Below are 20,456 nucleotides of genomic sequence, written 5' to 3'. Positions count from 1 at the left end.
TTGATCAGAACAGTTCCCGTGCTAGTTTATTCAAATTATGTACAGTATCGCGTATAAGCTTACAATTAGACATAACCGCTGCAACTACAATAAGTGTTTGATATTCACTGCATTAGCTCTGTAAAGGAAGGATATTTACAGAGATGAGTGTGCGATAAGATTTAGAAGCTTTGGGGGTCAAAGAAGTGGTATTATTGATTCTATATGCTAACAGACTGTCAGTTGTTATAGTTTTACTTGAGGGCTGTAATTTTCAACCTTATATTTTTTAAAATAAGGTTGAAAGTCGGAGAGATTCTCGAGTGAAAGGACCTCCTTGCCTGTGATTGAGTTCTTACTGAATATTACGCATTGTTTAGTACTAACTTTGACTCCCAAAGCTTCCATGTACAATAAAGTTACACCCAAATAGTGAGATGGAAAACATAAAAAAATGTCACCAGTACATTATGGATGCTCACTGTCTGCATTTTATTACTTTTTAAAATTCCATATTATCATAAATACTTTTTATACACTCAAATAGAAATAAATCGTTCGATCTTGGCCGTTAGACCATCGCGCATCGCTTATAGATTAGTATTTTTTTATTTATTTAAATAACATAGTTAAACTAAAATGTTTTGCTATTAAATATTGGAATCTAACCTATTGCAAAGCGTAACAAAAATTATCTTTTGAGAATCTAACTAATCACTAAGCCTTATAGCTTCAACTGTATTCATTACAACCGAAATGGCATTGTTTTTCTAAACAGCCAACTATTCATTATAGTCTATGTTTTAAATAAATACTTTTTTTAATTTTAATCGGAAAAATAATGCATAAAATATTTTATGTTATGAATATTTTTTAAAACTAAACAAAATTCAACAAAAGAAAAAAGAATTTGTCTTTCTCGTAACAGTTGAGCGGGAAACAAAAAATCTATGCCTATACGAGGATGTTATGTGGCTAATACATCATACACAGAACAGATTAAAAAGGAAATTATTTTGTTCTACATAAAAAATATATCACAGAAAGAGATGTAGGTAGTCGTTAATCAATATAAAACAAACTGATATTTGACTAGTACATAAATGTTAAAAGTAGAAAATAAATGAGCAAAAAGTTATCTGCATTCTAGAACATTCACCGAATTAGGTACACAAAATTTTCAAAAGCTGTTAGAGTTACATAGGGTTACAATTATATAAAAATACTTGATTACTATTCATAATAAATATACGTATAAATAGGCGACCACATCAACTGGGGAAATATTTGTAACAACATAGGGCAACACTGCCGCGAGTTACCCTGTCAAAGTGGTCGAAGAAACTCCCCACAGCTCACAAATAGTCTATGTTTATTAAAATTATGCATTTTAGCCACCTAACATTTAATCCCCTTTATAAAAATAGACAATAATCCAGCCTTTAGCTTCAAACCACATCATTTACTTGTACAAATATTTCATATCAAAACTTGCCAATACTTCTCCGTTATCATACAAATGAGTTTATTATTATAATAATAACATATTAGTGTTTTTTGACAAATTTATTTTATTTTACCTCTGCACTAAAATATCCCTTTTGCAACATCACTCAACTTTATTTGCCAAATTCAATCAAAGAAGTAATCACATCATCCCCATAAACGAATTCGATTAATTTCTCAGATTTGACGTATACCATTTTTTTTGTAAGCTTAAACCATAAACAAAAGAAGAAGCAATCTTGGATTTATAACGTAGCAAATAAAGCATTGTTCTTAAGTATATCGAGAAAATCTGCTATTTCTTCAAAACATCTCTAGCTGCCAATACCCTTTCTGCAAGTCTATTGGAGATCAAAGCAAGGGTATATTTCCCATAATTTTGTCAAAAAACACTGCTAAAATTAATTAATACCTAAGCTATTCACGTTAATAAGTTATAATTTGAAAGATATTTTATTAATCGATATAAATACTTGTTAAGTTTAGGAAAAGCCATGCTTTTTGCATCTGTTATTTTCATTATCATTTGGATTTGCTAAAACGTTTAAGTACTCTACGATATGATTTCGTACTCCATCTACTTACAGAATGTATTTTTGGTAAATTAGAATGTTACGTTGGAATAATAGTGACCTTTAATGCAGAATGTTTCTAACCGAAACGTGAAGAGAGCAAAGGCAAGAAACGTCAAATGAAACTCCATGTTAATTAATAATAATTTTACTATTACAATAAGCACCAAACCAGGTTTGGAATGTTCAGTATTGCACCACGTGTGAACAAAATCCAATCTAATACAGTCACAATGTAAAAATAAAAACACAATACATTAGGGATGGGACATTAAAAAAAATCTAAATATTCAATATAATTCCATAATCAATAAATTCGGTTACCACAACACAATAAAGGTCACCATTGAGTCCATTTGGGAAAGCGAATCTAAAAGATTGATGAGCAAATAATTAAAAATATATGTTTTACAACGTAGATAATTATTAGGCATACACTGTTGAATGTTTTGTACAAATAGTGACTTGATTGTGCATAAAACCATGTATCACTGCACCGCCAGTCATCGCGGGAGATCGGTTGGAACTCCCTTAATCTCAGGTGATAACAAAACCTTTCACTAGGATAATGTTTTTCGTATCGTATAGCAGTAAGTGCTGGGTTACACGGATCTACTATTATTGTAGTTCAAAAAAAGCTACGAGCCAAAAGATCTTAAGTTAAATCGTAGCTGAGCAATGTGCTGTAATAATACCTCTTTCACAAATGAAATTCTGTATAGAGAAAATACAGTGGAAAAAGAACTTCTGAAACTAAATAACGGACCCCCTGTCAAACAGTAATCACCTTTGTTTTGACAACAAAGATTGATCTGTTTGCTTACAGCAATTTGACAGTTTTAGCCAGTCTGCAGAATTCTTTCATTTTAATTTATGTATGTGTGAAAATATTTTTTCTGATCTTGCATGAATAGAATCGTGTATCCCAGCACTAACTTCAGACTAACTAAATAAATACTTATTTTAATATCATAAACAATGTTACAAATAAACGTTGCGTTTTAATTAGGAAATTAAATTAAATTCTCATTTATTTTCGATAGTAATGGAAATGTATGAATAACGTTGTTCCTATACTTAGGGCAGAGACGGTTTTGGGTCTTACGATTTGTAAAAAATACTATTTACAACAATTATTAGTTGTAACAATACAATAAACTTTAATATTTGATAAATTCTACCTTTTTATTATAGGTGTGGATTTTTTACGATATATTAAGGCTTGTATACACAGTTATTGAGTTAGACATCAAAGTGTTTCACTGTAAATTCAAAATTGTGTGGCGACGTCCTAATAACAGAACATTAAAATATTTTGTTAACAAAGAAGCGAAATCACACTGCATCATATTTGTAAAAAAGCTTGTAAACAACCCAAAAAACAACACTGCATTTAAATTTATTTTATTTATAAAAAAATACTGATCAAAGAGGGTAACCTTTATCTATATTTAAGCTCCTAAACATTTCAAGCGAATATATATTTTATTTTCTTTTCTAAACATCAACATTTGAACCCAAAACGTCCCGTCCCTTTCGAGTTAATTTTACAAATAATATAAAATCTAAATTGTCGTTACATAATACAATCACTTATCGCCGTGTGGGTATTGTGGCGACTCAAAGCCGAGGATACATCGACGGGAAGTGCTGTACTGTGTAGATAATACTTTAGGAAAGTTCTGGAAGAAATTATCGTCACTTAATTTTAAGCCGAGACTTTGAAGTACAAGATAAAGAAAGTACATGTTTTCTCAACTTGTAGGAATAGTATTTTTTATATTTTTTTAGCGATCTAAGCAATTTTAAGTACGACTTAAAAGTTAAGTAACGGCTGAGTATTCGGGCTTATAAGTATTATATTTCAAAGCAGGTAAATCGCAGTCCTGTAAGCATCGCTGACAGCTGAAAATATTAGTTTATCACTAAGTATAGAAAATCGTGATGTCTTAAGCCAGGTGAAGTTTACAGGCAATCTCAATAGAATTTTGTCATACGAAGAAAGATAGCTTTTTGCAAAGCCTGCATCTAAGTGTCTGCGATTTACCGCTTCAAAAATATACACTCATGAACTAAAAGTATTTAATTGTTGTTTTATTTTACTCAAAAATTACCATAATACTTTTTCTATTTATGAACTGGCAACACTAAACAGTACGCACTTCTCGCCGACATGAAATCCGATTTTTGAAAGACTGACAATTCAAAGCTGCCACAAAATATCAACAGCCTGTCTATCTGTGTGCTTACAACACAAAAATGCTGATCCGGTTTCGATGTATCTACGATTATCTAGCTAGAGATTCTCACGATGTAGTGATGGACAAACTTGGTAAGTACGATATTTTTTTAATTATTTCAACATGGAAAGCGTTAAAAATAAAAACTGTTAGTTTTAAAATAAAAAAATTGTCGTTTAGAATTCAGAGATGAGACTTATTCCTATTTATTATGCGTTTTCGGTTATTCTGTAGTTTTGAAGAAAAATGAAGTAGCCAATCTTTCAAAAATCTGCGTTGGTGGTTGTTTTTAGTTGAGTTGTCCACCGTTTAAGTATGAACCGAATACGTATGGGCAGTAAGCCTTAGTCGCGAGCTTACCGGCACCGGCTGTAGCGTGACGCGTGCTGCCGCGGTCCTTACCGCATCACTACATGTACCTGGAATTTACAGTTTTATTTGTATTTACTGTATGTAGTTTGATTGTAAAAAAATCTAAATACATATAGTTTTGCCGAGGGATGTTGGGTTGCCCGGGTAACTAGGTGGAGATCGGATAGGCAGTCGCTTCAAGTAAAAAAACAAAACAGGTGTAAACTTTCTTTATAAACTACCCTTTTAAGTACATACTCCCTTACGTAGTACCCCTACGTAATCCCTTTTTCACTTCTTTATGTACTCCTTTTATGCATATATTCCCTTATATAGTCCCCTTATAAACTGTCTTATGTATGTATTCGAAGTATTATGTTGTGTGAAGTGAAACTCTAACTCCCTTGCACTCGGAGACATAATGATTACATGACATAGTCACTCCTTAGTGACGAAAAGATCGTCAAAGACATGCTTCACTAAGGAATGGCTCAAGTAACCATTAAATGTCTCTGAGGGCGGGGGTAAGACCGACAACTTTGTTTGTCAACATATTTCATCTCACCTGTGCTTATCCCGCTAGCACTCAGACGAGGAGTTAAGATCAAGCGGCGGCTGCGGGGGCCGCTTGGCCCTGGTCAGACGATCCAGTTCAGCCGCCGCGTCACTCCGCGCGGCCGCCGCCGCCGGCGTGCCCTCCGCGCGGCCCAGCGGGGAGCCCGTCTTCTTGTACAGCAGGGAATTGAAGAAGTTGGCAAGGACTCCTTCGTTGCCAGGTGTGCCGGGTCCCATGCCGATTTTTGCGCCGTCGAGCTGTTGGAAAATGATTTTGTTGATGATTGCACATAAATGAAGGTAAGGTAAGAGAATTGGTGGTAATTTTTTGTAGGAGAAAAATTTAACGTACTAACAACAATAGTACAACGCACAAGTCCTACAAAAAATCGGTCAGATAACCTAGTCACAACGCAAAAAGTAGAACGTAGACGGGTAGCCTAATTGTGAATTTTGTGTGAGTTAACTTTAATGTTTTTTTTTAATTGAATTATGTCTCTGGTGGGCTGCAGCACCGCCAACTGTCGCTGTAGGAACGCTTGTTGGTACACAACATGACACTCAGTACACAGTATACCTGCGCAGTAGCACGTTGTGTAGCACGTAGCGGCGAGTCAGCGCGAGGCGCGGGGGCGCCGGCCTGCAGCGCCGCCAACTGTCGCTGTAGGAACGCTTGTTCATCCTCTGCCTGTACTTCGGCTTCGCGATTCGCTCCACTCTGGAAATGTACATAAATATTATGTACGTCATCATCACAGCCTAAAAACGTTCAATACTGGTCAAAGACCTCCCCAAGTGGAGAAATTTGCCCACACTCCGCGCTGGTCATGCGTGTTGGTGAGCGCAGTGTGGGATATTTATATATCTACCAGACGGTGGCCTGAGCCTCGTCAGTTTTTACGCAGGTTGAATCACAGGTAGTTGAGGTTGACAATTGGTACAAGACAATGTTGGTTTGCCCTCCCCCCATATATGTATTAAACTCAAAGGCACGTCTGTAACGTCACACGCCGTATAAAACGTCACACCATTTACAATTAAGATAGAAAGAGTCGCGCGATCTGATAGACACGAAACAAACTAAAGCCTCGCGCCATCATTCTACTCAGGATTGACGCCTCAACGTCTCGTGTAAATCGAACACATATGAATGCAAAATATGTGAATCGGAAAGTCAGGCTATTTTGGAGTGTAATCTGTGCAGAAAACACATTTACAACATATTTTTAATGCACCTAACTGTACTAAAAATGTGACAATATCGATATCTTTTTCAGATTATAAATAATATTCATGATGAACTTATTAATATTCACATGTTTATTTCGACTAGCGAACGTTTTTCCTATTTTATTATTGAACTTGGATGATATTATGCACAGTAAGATTAATTATGATAATCTGGCCAAACTAATGCTTATCCCGATTTTACACGCAAACTGATCGAAAAAAATCTTAATTAATAAAATGAAAATGTTGCCATGTCTCCAGCCCAGTAGCATCATATAGGAAAAAGTATAAGGCTTTTTGAAGACGTTTTAGTGACGTTTTTAATTAATACAATTTAAAAAAGGCTTATGTTTAACTGATCACCAGATATAGTAACAAATAGCAGACAAAAATAGTAAATGATCACCAAAATGAAACTCGCATTTTAATGTAAAACTATAACCAAAGTTTTAACACTTTGCTATCCTATTTAAGTGAAATTACTCCAAAATAAATCATGCGTAAGCCAAAAATAGTAAATGATCACCAAAATTAAACCACCATTTTAATGTAAGATTATAACCAAAGTTTTTAAATTCTGCTATCCTATTTAAGCAAAATGAGTCCAAATAAATCATTGTTATCCCAAAAGTAGTAAATGATCATCAAAATTATACTAGCGTTTTAAGTAAACTGACTCCAAAAAAATAAGTTCGGCCTGATACAATAAATGTAATAAGATTATGGGGACCCTTTTCCTGCACGGTGGACTAGGGTGGAAAATTGTCTATTGCATGCCTCTAACTAAACAGTGCGATAAGAGTGTGTTTTCGAGGGAGTGTATTGAGAAACACATCTTCTTCTTTCTCCTGCCCTGTTCCCAATTTTACTTGGGGTCGGTGCAATATGTCATTTTCTTCCATTTTCCCCTGTCACTCGTCATACTGACACTCACGCATGCATTGCAAGCCGGACACATAACTTAATATGGCATCATAATACTTTATTTGGTAATAAGCCTACATGTTATGGCAATCACAGTGACTTATTTAGGCAAAAATAATATATTAATTTGGTCGTCAAGAGTTGGTGATCATTTACTAAATTTGGTGGTCGAATACAATTTAAAGTGAAGTCGTGACTAAAATAGCTGGTACTATTACATTTTTAGACTTTATTTTTCGTGTGTTCAGTAGATATTTCTGGTTACAAAACTAAGGGTATCAAAGCATTTTATGGTGGTCATTATATTTGTTCCCTTTAAAAAATAACTTACTTTCCGAATAACAGGCTGCACAATGACATCTCTGTAGTAATCGTCTGGCTTACACGACTGCATGTTTTCATACAATATGCTAATTTTCTTCATGCTGTCCCAGCCAGCCGGTCTGCAACAACACATATTTTTTATTGAAGACATATGGCACGGTTGATTACATATCATTATGTAAGGTAGTAGATATAAACCTTATGAAGGACACAGTAAGGTACATTATGTTCCTGAAGTAATTTTACATTTAAATCTGTTGCAGCTCTTTTCCCTTTAGCACGTAGAAGAGAATGGCTCCGTATTGCAGACAAGACCTCCTTACCCACTTTTATGGTGAAACCGCTGAGAGAGGTAGACTGAAGTCATGGGTCCTTTATGGAGTCTTACCTGTGCCAAAATGGACCTAAATCTTCAAAATTTACTCACATCAAAACCGCATCCTTTTCCACAATTAACGCGGGCGTCCTAAATGGCAGTCCGTATATCCTGTGCGTTAGATACTTGTACAGAAGATCGCAGTTCTTATCTTCTTTAGCACTGGTGTAGAAGAGAGCTGCTCCGTATTGCAGACAAAACCGCCGGATCCACTGCTGCATGAAGTCAAAGTGTTCGTCGCGGTAATCGTGTTCCTTCTCCAGGGTGCTCATGTAGTCAGTCTGAGGAGAATTTGTTAGCCTGTGTTATGGTTAAGGAGTTAAGTGAGGCACTGTTTAATTGGTCGATAAAAAAAGAACACTATTGCAATGAAATGGCGTGTCTGGAAAATAGTTTGAAAACAAAAAACAGCAAAAGTATTTTGTAGCAATGTAACTTGTAAATTTTAAATCCCAACGCAATAACAGTGGTGTTATGTTGTAAGTTACAGGGGTCTTATACCACTATGTATGTTTGCCGGTGTCACCGGATCATCATCATCATCGTTTCTTTAGTTTGAAGCTGTTATTGATTTGCTTTGCAGATTCCCTTTCCTAAATTGGCTCAGTAATTTTTCTACACTTGGACATAGACATCTTACTGACTTGATATACCTCTTACTCTCCCATATTACACTTTGAACCTTAAACCTTTATATTCCAGAAGTCCAAAAGTTTAATTTACACAGTCACAGTCACGTACCTTAGTTGCCACAACTACAATATCAAGTCCTAGATTGGTAGTAAGTACGGCCTCAGGCAAAGGACAGTCGTCCTCATCGCCATTGTCGAAGTCATCTGACAGGTTCCTCGACGATCTCTTCATGGGCGAGGATGCTGTGGGTTCCAGCTCGTCTCCTGGCTCCGTATACCTCTGCCATTTCTGTACTTGCTGCTTTTTACTTTGTAACCTTTGTTCTGGAACAAGGGGGAAAGAGCTTTTGAATTGGAGTCTATATTTTTGATATTAGGAACCATTTGGGATTAACAAGAAAAAAAAAATGCAGACTATTATCGAAATAAAAAGGTTATGATAAGTTGAGGGATGCCTTTCAAGTATTTTTTGAGGCGAAAATATTCCAGAGCCAAATTGAGTTATTTAAGGATATGATGTGAATTAAGTTACAAGAGGATTTTTCCACTTGGGCCTTGGAGCAGGAAAGTGATCGAAGAAATGCGGTTGCCTTTTAGTTGATCCTACACTCCCACTCTTACCCAGAGTGGGTGGGATATTAGATGACTAATTTCTACACGCGGTTCAGTGAAAAAAAAAACCATGTGAAGGAAACATTCTTATACAAACTATCGCGTTTATATTAGTAAGATATATCCCATTTAAAAAAGGCCAACAAAAAATAGGTCGTACTTATTTCGAGGTCGATTAACTAGCTTTTAATCCCGAATTTTAATGTTTATGTCCCGTCCTTTATCAGTTTCACTTTGAGGAAAGAACTAACAACAACTACATATCGATTAAATATATCGACTGCAAGCAAGCAATACCTCCTATCTGACATTTTTGTTTAAAAAAACTTGTATCGGTAGATACAATATAAACTACCCTTAGACTCAAAATAAAAACAAAAAAACTTTATTAATCAATCCTATGCGTTAAAAAAGAAAACTTGGATTTTCAGTATCTCATTATACCTCGGAATAAGGATTTTATTAAGTTTTATTGTGCCCCTACCCTAAAATCCATCCGGAGTCAGATAGGAGGTATTGCTTGCTTGCAGTCGATATTGTCTTTTTTTTACAAATAAAAAAATCAATTTCCAGCTAAACAAACGATACCCAATCCAAACAAATTACTCATATTCGTCTCTCGGCTAATGATACAGCAATTTCGATGACTACACAATTAAGATTCCGCTGCGCTAAAAAAATCTAGGAAATTAATTCAATACAAACACATTCGCAGTTATTAACTAATCTATTTGAGAACGGTATTTTCTTGCAATTAACATTACAAAGTGTGCTAGCGTCCGCTGGTGTGAATCTCGGTGAAACGAAACGTTAAAGTTGGTATATTCGGCAGTTGTGTCACTTTCTTTGCATTTTTTCCGGATGATGAAATACTTGGATGAATTTACGGTGTCTTATATTATCTTATTTAACTAAATATTATTAACAGGTATAATTGATCGCGTGTACGGTAATTAAGATTAGATAAAATGATTCATAATAGTTTTATTCTGAAAATAAAATTTCAGTTTCTCCTAAACTTGGTTCAATTTATAAAACTGTTAATTCTACTGGGATGATGATTTTCCGTTCCTGTATTAAATGTTGCAGGATTTCCATAAAAACACTTAATTTATTCTTTTAACTTTTTCAATCAACGAAATCCAAAAGAATAATTATTATACTGCAGAGAAATAACCTTGACACAACAATAAATAAATGCAGATCAATGTAAGCTACACGTGGTGACGTCACTTATAGAAATGCACCGGGTAGGAGGGGGTGGATGTTAGTCAGCGGGGCGAGACAGAATATTAGTATAGGGATGGGATTCATGAGTCAGGGTTACGTGTAACATTTTTAAATGGAATTCTGAGAAGTAAGATCTCGTTTGTCTATATTTGGAAGATTTCTTAATAATAGCACTTTTTCTTTTGCCTAGAATATTGTCTATTGGTTTGTTTGCTGAAAAGTAAATTCTTCAACTGTTTGATATATTTAAGGTGAATTGCATGATTTAACTTTAATGATATACCTAATAACCATTTTCAGTTGCCACACCGCCAATTTGACTAATGGGCGGCGAGTATACAGCTGTTTATGGTTTAGTTATTGTTAACGAAACTCACTGTTAGAGATTTTAACTACCAGAGAAGAAATGTGAAAACTTCTGTATTTTAATAAAACTTGCATCTAAAGACTGTGATCATAAAAATGTCATTGTCATATCGATCGCGGGTAGTCTCGACTTATTTTAAGCTCTTCACAACGGAAGCACTGAAAGCATTCGAAAGAGATTAGTCTAGTTTTATGTCTGGATTATATTGCTGAAAACTTCCGCTTTGAATTCAATTCAGAATAGATAGGTTTTCTATTCGTTTGTTATTGTCCCACTAATGCATTTGAAATGGACGAAATGAAATGGAACAATTTTTTTAAAAGCTGGCTGAGAAGTGTCTAATTTCGCTGGTTTCTGAGTAATCCTAAAAGTTTATTAGGGCTTAAAAATCTGGAACTGAAGTACAAAGACTAAATTGCGGTCAGGGCAGCGGCTAGTGCCCAAAAATACTAACTGTGCTATGTACAGGTGTAATTGCAAACACCTGCAGTCTGAATTCCATGACTCTCATTTGACGAATATAGGTCACTATTCAAGCGACAGGCGCTTATATTAATAATATAAAGCTGAGGAGTTTGTTTGTATGTTTGCCTGATTAGCTAATCTCAGGGACTAAGGCCATTTTGTTATCCAGGTGCGCGAAGTAGTTCCCAAGAATAGCAAGGTGAAAACGCTGGCGGACGCTATAAACATAAAGAAAGTCTTATTTAATTCCTTACTTTCTTTTTTATGTGCCAATAATTACAATAAAACACATCGACAAAACATCAACGGCACTTCACAAACAAAGTAAATAATAGTAGTCTATTAATAAAATATTTAGTAACAACGATCACGGATAAACATAATGACAATCGTGACCTTTGTTCGTAGTGATACGTTAAGCGGTGTCTAGTTGATATGTGTGGACAAAGTAAGCTCGTGTTTTTTATGAATGTAATGTATTATGTTACCTTAACTATTTGTAACTGGTTTCCGGCAGCAGTTTGACTCCCGTCCCTTGGGAACTATTTCACGCACCGGAATAAAAAGTAGCATATACTTATCCTTCAAGATATAGGAATCAATTAAATACATATTTTTTTATCGTATCGTAATCACAACAGATCCTGAGACTAGCACGTTTAAACAAACAAACTCCTCGGCTTTGTAATATAAGTAAGTAGAGCTTATTAATAAGCTTGTAAAACACGAAACTTATCCTGCCTCTCATGTTTTGGAAATCAAAATTTCATTCTGTCCATAAATAAACTAATGAGTTGTTTCTCAAATTGGCATGAAACGATCAGCAAATTGACCTATTAAAGCACGTTCGGTTTTAATTAAACACCCTCCGGGGATACGCTACTTACCATGTCTGCCAAATTAACTTAGGAGATATTAATATTGCATCTGTAGGGAATTATTTGAGAAAAGGAGCTTGGATATTTATAAAATCGTCTTTAGTAAACAAGAAGAATAAAATCGATAAATTCTACTAACCTTTTCAATCCTACTAAAAATGCGAGCCGCGTTTGTAACTGTACGACTGCACCCTAACTTGGGATGAACTAAGAAACTCTTTTTTATAGAGATGGGTAATAACCAAATTGCCCCCTAAAGGAAGAAAGCGTGTCAGTCTTTTACTGACTAAACCCCATCCTTATTGCTTCTAGAACCCTTCTATATGCCAGAGCCGTAGTTACTCTTTCAAACAATCCCGCAACCTTGCTAGTGTGATTGTGTGCTTAGGATGCTCTTCCAGGAAATACAGTTAAGATTTAGAGATAACTGCAGGAAATACCAACTTCAAAAACATCCCCTCTTTTCCATTATAGGGGAACGCAAAAGGCTCCTACACGTGAACATTTAGGAACGACTTCCACTACGGATGAAGCTCTATTGAATTTTTTACTCAATCCTCAAGGCTAAAAGGTTAAGAAAGGTCAAGATTACCGTCATAGGTAAAACTAAAAGTGGTACTAAACAAAAAAAGCTATATATGATATGCTTTATGACTTAGTTCGCTTTAATATTAATCGTAGTTTAATAAATGCGAAAGCTGCTTTGGTATTTGCGAAAAAAAGGTGATCCGTTTTAGTTAGTGACAACCACGGAGGAAGGAAAGATAGCGGAGATGCCATAAGGAAGGTAAGTCTCTTGTAGGTCACATTAACGTAAGGGTGCGTCCACATCTGGCGAATGCGCCGCGAATGCGCAGCACGCGAGCCGATCGCGAGCTGTCCGCGAGCTGCGCGCGTGCATTTTTGTTCGTGCGCCGCTTCTGCGCCGCACGCGCGCAGCTCGCGCGCGACCTAAGCGCCGCACGCGAGCGGCGCGCAGGCGGCGCGCGACGTCTGCCATCTTCGATAGTACTGAGCCAATATACGGAACTGTAAGGGCGAGAACTGATTGCGCGCAGATCGCGCGCCGCTCGCGCGCTCTATACGAGCCTTGCGTGAGTTGCGCTAAAGAGGCGCACCGAACTATTGCAGTGACTGCACGCGCGCAGCTCGCGGACAGCTCGCGATCGGCTCGCGTGCTGCGCATTCGCGGCGCATTCGCCAGATGTGGACGCACCCTAATTCCTTGTCACATCACGGAAAATATGTCAAAGATGGATCTTGATTGATTGGCGAATTTAATTTGGAAAAGAGTGGGCAGGTTCGAAAGAAGGCGTATGAGGGTAGAGTTAGTAACATCTCGTCCCCCGAACACCCGCATTTTTGGGCGCTACTTTCTTAAGATATATTGTGTTATGACATCTCCGCTAGTCATCTTGTTTTCCATAGTGACGACGAACGGAGCTTTTCCTCATAAAGTTTTGGTATAAAACAAACGCTTAAAAGAAGAAAACCGGTAGGATTGCTTAATAATGACATCATAAACAAATATAAATGACTGATTAAACTGAGCCTTGACATAGATTAAGAACATCGTTAGTATTATAACGCACTATCATAAATAGACAAATCCATGGTGCCCGATAGATTAGCACCATTCATAGATAAGAAATTGAAAAGCTATATTTTTATTAGAAAGCGATGAACGATTAGAATCTTCTATGACTAGTTCTCTGATTCATTTAAGTACTATTATTAGTTTTCCTACTCGAGCTATTAATTAAATTCAGTCCCTAATTTACCATTCTTCACTTTAGTAGAAGATTTGAGCTATCTACTTAAGATAGCTCAAATCTTTATCCTTCTTATACCAAAATCACTACACAAAAAATTGGAATCTCCGCTCTTTTCACACAATTTTTCATGACCATATCAGTATATATTTTGAAGAAATAGACTGCATATTTATATTTATTAAGTGAATCAATCACGTGGGTGTACCGGCCAAGCGTAGGTTTGTCAACGTAACATTGCGTCCGATGGCATCGATCCGCACTGCTGTGAAAACACGAAAGAGCTAACAAACGATTTTTACGAAAACGTTTACACACAGAGATATTTCAGTCGCTTTGTTGCCGGAAAAATATTTTCAGCGACATTCCGAGAACTTTTTGAGTAAGGAATTTGAAACGACAAAAATGCATTAGCCAAAAATGTTCCCGACAGATTTTTTACCGTCCAAAAACTTTTGTGCTGTATAAAGGTTGTAGAAAAAATCTGTATTACGTCACGTTTATGAATGAATACCTAACTTACACTGTAAAGTTCACGATCAAACCTCACATAAAATTTTATGTTGCAATATAAAATTTTGGCACAGAGTTCAAACACGATATTCAGATGTACATACAAACCTTTTGATCCGATAAAATTAATTATTAATTTCCTGCCAATCCGAGAAACTGCATCTACTCATAAAACATCTAGAAATTAAACCAGTTTATCCTAACAGGTGTGGCGACAATAATTTGAATAAAAATGTAAACTAATACAGTAACATTCAAGCCGCTTTGTATGCTGTGCGATATAAGACAAACTGACGTAATGGGTGACTCACGCACGTGAATAGACATCGCTGGGGATACCATTAAGGCGAGGTTGAGGCTTTTTTAAGTTTTTTGAAACCTTAAATAGATTTTTTGCATTTAAAGAAAATACTTTAGAAAATAAATATGTATTTTTGACCACTGTGTAAGCAAAAAAAGGGATCGATAGAAAAAATCGAGAAATTGAGAATTTTACGAATTTAATTTGCGAGTCAAAACATGTAAAAGTAATCCATATGCATCATAGATTGTTCCATGAAACAAAATTGTTTAGGAAATGAATTACAGCTTATTACAACTGTGCCTTAAGTTTTTAAGATTTCCATCGGCATGACTCTCGTTATCACTTAATAAGGATCGAATTTTTAACGGTTGGTTAGTAGTTCAGTTTTCGCGATGAAACTGGTCGAAGATTGTAGAATATAATGAGTCTTTATATAACGAAAACGCAAAAGTTATTGTTTTTATTCCGTCGAAAAGTTTAATTAATGTCGTGATAATGACCGAGTACGCAATACCGTCATACGCTCCAAAACAGGAATCTTCGATGTGGGCCAAAAAAACAGCAAAATTAAAATGGGACTGGGCTGGGCACGTCAGCCGAATGCATCCAGACAGGTGGGCCAATGTTGTTGCTCAGTGGATACCACAGGATGGCCACCGCAGACGTGGTAGGCCCCGGAAGAGGTGGCGTGACGATCTGGACGCCTACAACCCTGACTGGTGGGAGCACTCTAAGGATCGAGAGGTGTGGAGACAAAACGGGGAGGCCTTTGGGACAATAAGGGCTAAAAAAAAAAATGTGATATGAAGGACCAATCATACCAATCATTTATGGTCCTTCATATCACCTTTTGGACCTTATTATGACAGAAATGGGTTTGCATCAAGCACATCTTTTGAATGTTTGCTTCAGCCGGTATTGGTGTTGGTATTATTCAGCCGGTTGCCAATACCGGCTTCAGCCGGTACAGCCGGCTACCACACATCCAGGAAAAGCTATGCTATGTGGAATTACTTTTACAAGCACCCATAAAACATTTTAGTTAAAATCCTTCGCATTTCACTTTGCAAGTCAATTCGATTAGAAAGCGTTCTAGCATCATCAGTTTTATTGCTGAGCGACGCCCGTAGGTCATTTGTAACTAAGATTGCCTATTTCGATGTCGTTTAAGCTTTAGAAAAAGCTTACCACGAGATTGTCCGATTTTCGCAAATTATCCGTTTAGAAAAGGACTTGTATCATCCTCCAAAATTAACCGTTATAATAGGCAAAATTGCTACATTATATAACTAGAAACGTGTCTGTATATATATTTTTTACTAGTTTCCGATAGCGGTTGCCCCTGTACCGTCCCGTGGGAACTACTAAGCACATCCGGATGAAAATAAGCCAATAGCCTTTCTCGATAAATGGGCTATCTAACACTAGGAGATTTTTAAAACCAGTCCAGTACCCAGTTCTTGAAATTAGAGCGATCATACAAACTCTTCTTTATGTATTTAAAGGGTATATTAATCAGTCAAGTGTTATAACATGACAAAGTAAGGGTGAGTAACTTAACTCCTCACTAGATTAAGTAGCGACTTTCAAAAGGCTTCCAAACTTCCTCAAGGGGTTGGAAACCAGTTTTCCGTCGAAGTCAACGAAGGACAAGGCCATTGAGGTCTTGTTTATCAACAAACTTGACTCATAATGACGTAATCACTAAATTCATGGTGGCCTTTCTACAAATAGCGAAGAGGAAAATATATTAGCGAAATAATGACGCTTTAACGCTTATAATAATACATACATATTATATTTTAGTAAAGACAGTAAATGATAATGAATTTTAATTATATTTTTGGATAGCTTCTGCCAAAGGTTTCACCCGTATCCCGTGGGAACTACTGCCCACACCGGGTTAAGACATAGCTTATGTTATTTCGGAAAGAGTGAAAAACAAACAAAAATATTTTTTTTTCCTTTGAATAATATTAGTAAAAACGTCACGCTTTCTAGTTACAACTGCTGAAAATATTTGAATATTGAGATGGTCAAAACTAGAATTGCATGCCTATTTTTATTCTAGCTAGAAAAAAGCTTGTGAATAAATAAAATTCATAACTGATCGGAACTTTTTATACACCTCGTTATAGAACGGATATTGGTTGCTATAATCTTCGCTCAACTTTATAAGCCAAGCCATTTATATTCATCACTTAAACTTATATTTGAAACGCAAATAGGATGAAGGATATATGAAAATTTGGTCCTACTTCTGTGTTTATAAGGATGTGTTTTGTTTTACGAGATTGTTGGGGATTTATGATTATTTTTATATTTAAAAAGGATTACAGTTATATCTATACTAATATTATAAAGCTGAAGAGTTTGTTTGTTTGAACGCGCTAATCTCAGGAACTACTGGTCCGATTTGAAAAATTCTTTCAGTGTTAGATAGCCCATTTATCGAGGAAGGCTATAGGCTACTTATTATCCGGGTTCGTGCAGAGGTTTCCACGGGATGCGGGTGAAACCGCTGGCAGAAGCTAGTTTATTTATATGTGCAAACTGTTATTAGTGTTTAGATGAAGTTTTATTTCTTATGGGTTAGGTGATTAAATCCATCAAGCTTTATGCATGCTGTTAATGTATTTATAATAGGCAACAGACAGATAATTATAAGTTAATTTGTTTTGTAATCATCTTTTAAATAATAGAAGCTTATTAATATCTTGATAGTGACTAGCTATATCCTATGTCAATCCGAACTCACGGGAGCCCACAATCCCATATTAAAAATAGCTTATTTTCCTTTCCCAGGTTTAAATGTATCCCTATTGTATATTATGCCTTAGCACTTGTACTCAACTACATCCGGTTAGACTGGAAGCCGACCCCAACATGGTTGGGAAAAAGTCTCGGAGGATGATGATGTATATTATGCCTTAAATTAGTCTAGCCGTTTATTAGGAAAGTATATCAGACTTTTAAAACAAGGATAACTCCAAAAAAATCAGATAAATTTCTAATATTATCCTCGTATCTTAGTTACTAACTTTGTTTGCTAATTGTTTTTATCAAGTGCTAATGTTAAACTTCATCAAACATAATATCCTAGACCTTGTTAGCGCACAGATAAGAATAGTAATTGAGTGCACGATGCACCTTGGATGTTTAATAAGGATGCAGCAGTGAGTCACTTTTAAAGATAATATAATGAGTGATGTGCCACTCATTGTCTGTGGACTGACAGTTTTATATGAAAGTTGGTAAAGTGCGAGTTTATATTGCATCCTTCCAGGGAGAGCTTATTACACCTAATTTAAGTAGATTTCTTTAGTTTAAGTTGTAAATGTTGGTTCACCTGTAATTGACAACTGTTTAAGCCCTTTACTTGTTACAACTTTCTATTTTTGATAATTTTGACGCTGTTGGTGTTTCTTTATTAATAAATAAAATGTGTGCTATTTATTTTGAAGTTAAATATTGTAATAGGGATCATGAATTGCAGGAATTGCAAATATGTATGATATTTGCATAATGGATAAATTATTATTTTATACAGATAGAAAGAGATAAACAATGATTGAAACTTTTATAAGAGGCTGTGAATGCCAATTAGATTTAAAAAAATATTGAATTAGTGATCCTTCATATTTTTTTCTCTTATTTAAGATGTTCCTTTGTTATATTTTAAGCCCGACAGACTTATAAGTATGTTTCACTCGTCAGTTAAAAATATTCTTGTATTTTGCTCTATCTGACTATATTTTCAATATTAAACAAAACTTACCCGGTGTGAGATCTAATTTGTCTATATGGTCGCCGAGCACCGAAGCCCAACTCTGCAACTGATCCAAGATACCCCATGGTGTGGTCATCGCCACTGTGAGGAGTACCAGTGTGTGGGGGAACGTCTCCTCGCTGAGGGCAAACTTGAGGAGGTTTGTGTGTCCTGGGTCCCCGTCCAGCACCCATACACTGAGACGTGTTTGATCTGTTGGGGGAAGATGGTTTATAGTATTGTTTATGACATTGTAAGGCTCTAGACAGACAGATTGCATTTTGACTGAAAACCAACTGCAATTTGCAGTTCAAGGGCAGTTTGAATCCAGTTGACACGACTGCAATAGAATTGCAAATTTTGTGACCAATGATGCCAACGATTGCAGTTGGGATGCAGTCGACGTGCAGTCTGTCCATCTATAGCCTAATAGTAGAGGAGATTATATGAGTATGACTCATTGTTTAATTTACATAGTTGTTATTTTATTTGCCCTGATTAAAAGATTTCTGTAATGTATTTAATGCAATATTTTGTATGTTTTTAACAGTGAGATACTGGCTTCTTACTAAAACCTTTCCTCTGCCCTTATTCCAATTTATTATTTAGGGTCAACAAATGCAGTAATTTAATTAAGTAATATTTTTTATACTTCCTCAAATAACAATAAAACATTAATTAAATTGCTATATGTACTACTAAATAATTAAGGAGTTATGAGTAACTGGATTATATGTAATAAACATCAAGGAAAGTCACAACAATGCAATGACTAAATTCTTTTTCAATAAGAAAGTTAGTCTATACTTTATTTTGGGCCCAAAAAGTAATCAGTGCTATACAACCTAGTTTTTCTGACAGTAACCAGATAAAACAATATGTTTATCTATCAGAATTATGAACGGCATACATGCCTCAATAGTTAATACATGCAATAAGACAATTTATCATCAATGATTCACCAACATAATCAATATTCTAGACAATCACAACATGATTCCAATAAGAATACTGCATATTCTAAATTATTAAGATACCCAAGTATGTCATAGACAAATCATGTTTGTTTTGTATGTTGAAAAGAGGTTGTATTTGTATAAATAGAAGAAGATTGATATGCCAATCCAAACAATACAAACTCAAAATATTGAGAATGTAGGTTAGAGAGAAATTTATTGAATATGTAATAGTTTATTTTGCTACAAATACTTCGTTTAGTACTAAAATCTTACACTTACCATCTCGATAATCATCTCTAACGTCTATATACGCGTATTCGAGTGCCGAACCTTTCTTAGGGTCTTCAACACCTTGTAATTTTGCTACCAGAGTAGTTTTACCAGTCTCATTGTCACCCAAAACTAAAACATTTTTGTTTGAAGGTAGTTTTGTGTTCCCTTGGTTTTGGACCTCTTCTAGAATCGAAGACCTGAAAATTTTCGAGCATACAATATTCGTTGTCATCAATAACGCGAGGTTGGTACTGCTACGGGAAAGTGTACACAAATGTGCGGATTTGTCGCCGTGTGAGAATGTTTCGCTGTTATTTTACATACAAAGGTAGACAACGCAGCTAGGTCACATATTTCTCAGCATCATAGCTTGACATCACGTAGGTGTGACACATTGGATCCCTATATGGGGAGTGCATGTTACCCGTAAAATTAACAGTGAACCGTTACCATAGGTTGTCCTTGACGTCTCCGTTTTCTTTCTTTTTTGATTTAAGCCCATTAGCCTGGCCGTTTGTCTCCATTCTTCAGGTACGATAGAAGATAACAACGGCACAGAAAGGCTTTTCTTTCGTTTTCGTCTCTTCTGCCGTTCATACGTCACTCTCGCGATGTTGCACTTGTT

At 35.8% G+C, this 20,456-nt stretch overlaps 1 protein-coding gene across 1 annotated transcript; it reads right to left on the bottom strand.

Annotated features, from left to right (window-relative positions):
* On the bottom strand, nucleotides 1–20,456 carry LOC124645789 (cytoplasmic dynein 1 light intermediate chain 2). Its single transcript, XM_047185686.1, has 9 exons — nucleotides 20,282–20,456; nucleotides 19,838–20,028; nucleotides 18,609–18,812; nucleotides 8,799–9,013; nucleotides 8,109–8,338; nucleotides 7,689–7,800; nucleotides 5,781–5,921; nucleotides 5,214–5,461; nucleotides 1–4,716 (listed from the first exon to the last, which is right to left on the bottom strand). Exons 1-8 carry the CDS (start codon nucleotides 20,353–20,355, stop codon nucleotides 5,228–5,230), a joined length of 1,401 nt encoding a protein of 466 aa, XP_047041642.1. The 5' UTR covers nucleotides 20,356–20,456; the 3' UTR covers nucleotides 1–4,716; nucleotides 5,214–5,227.

This window comes from Helicoverpa zea, chromosome 3 (assembly GCF_022581195.2).
Source record: "Helicoverpa zea isolate HzStark_Cry1AcR chromosome 3, ilHelZeax1.1, whole genome shotgun sequence".
Classification (NCBI taxonomy): domain Eukaryota; kingdom Metazoa; phylum Arthropoda; class Insecta; order Lepidoptera; family Noctuidae; genus Helicoverpa; species Helicoverpa zea.
Note: the sequence above shows the minus strand (reverse complement) of the source record. Positions and strands in the feature narration are given on the sequence as shown.

Excerpts from the sequence above, each read along its gene's own strand:
- LOC124645789 (XM_047185686.1), bottom strand. The coding sequence starts at position 20,355 with ATGGAGACAAACGGCCAGGCTAATGGGCTTAAATCAAAAAAGAAAGAA. Across the intron at positions 8,339-8,798 it reads TTGTAGTTGTGGCAACTAAG|ACTGACTACATGAGCACCCT; the intron begins GTACGTGACTGT and ends AATTCTCCTCAG. Across the intron at positions 7,801-8,108 it reads GAAAAGGATGCGGTTTTGAT|ACCGGCTGGCTGGGACAGCA; the intron begins GTGAGTAAATTT and ends GTGTTGTTGCAG.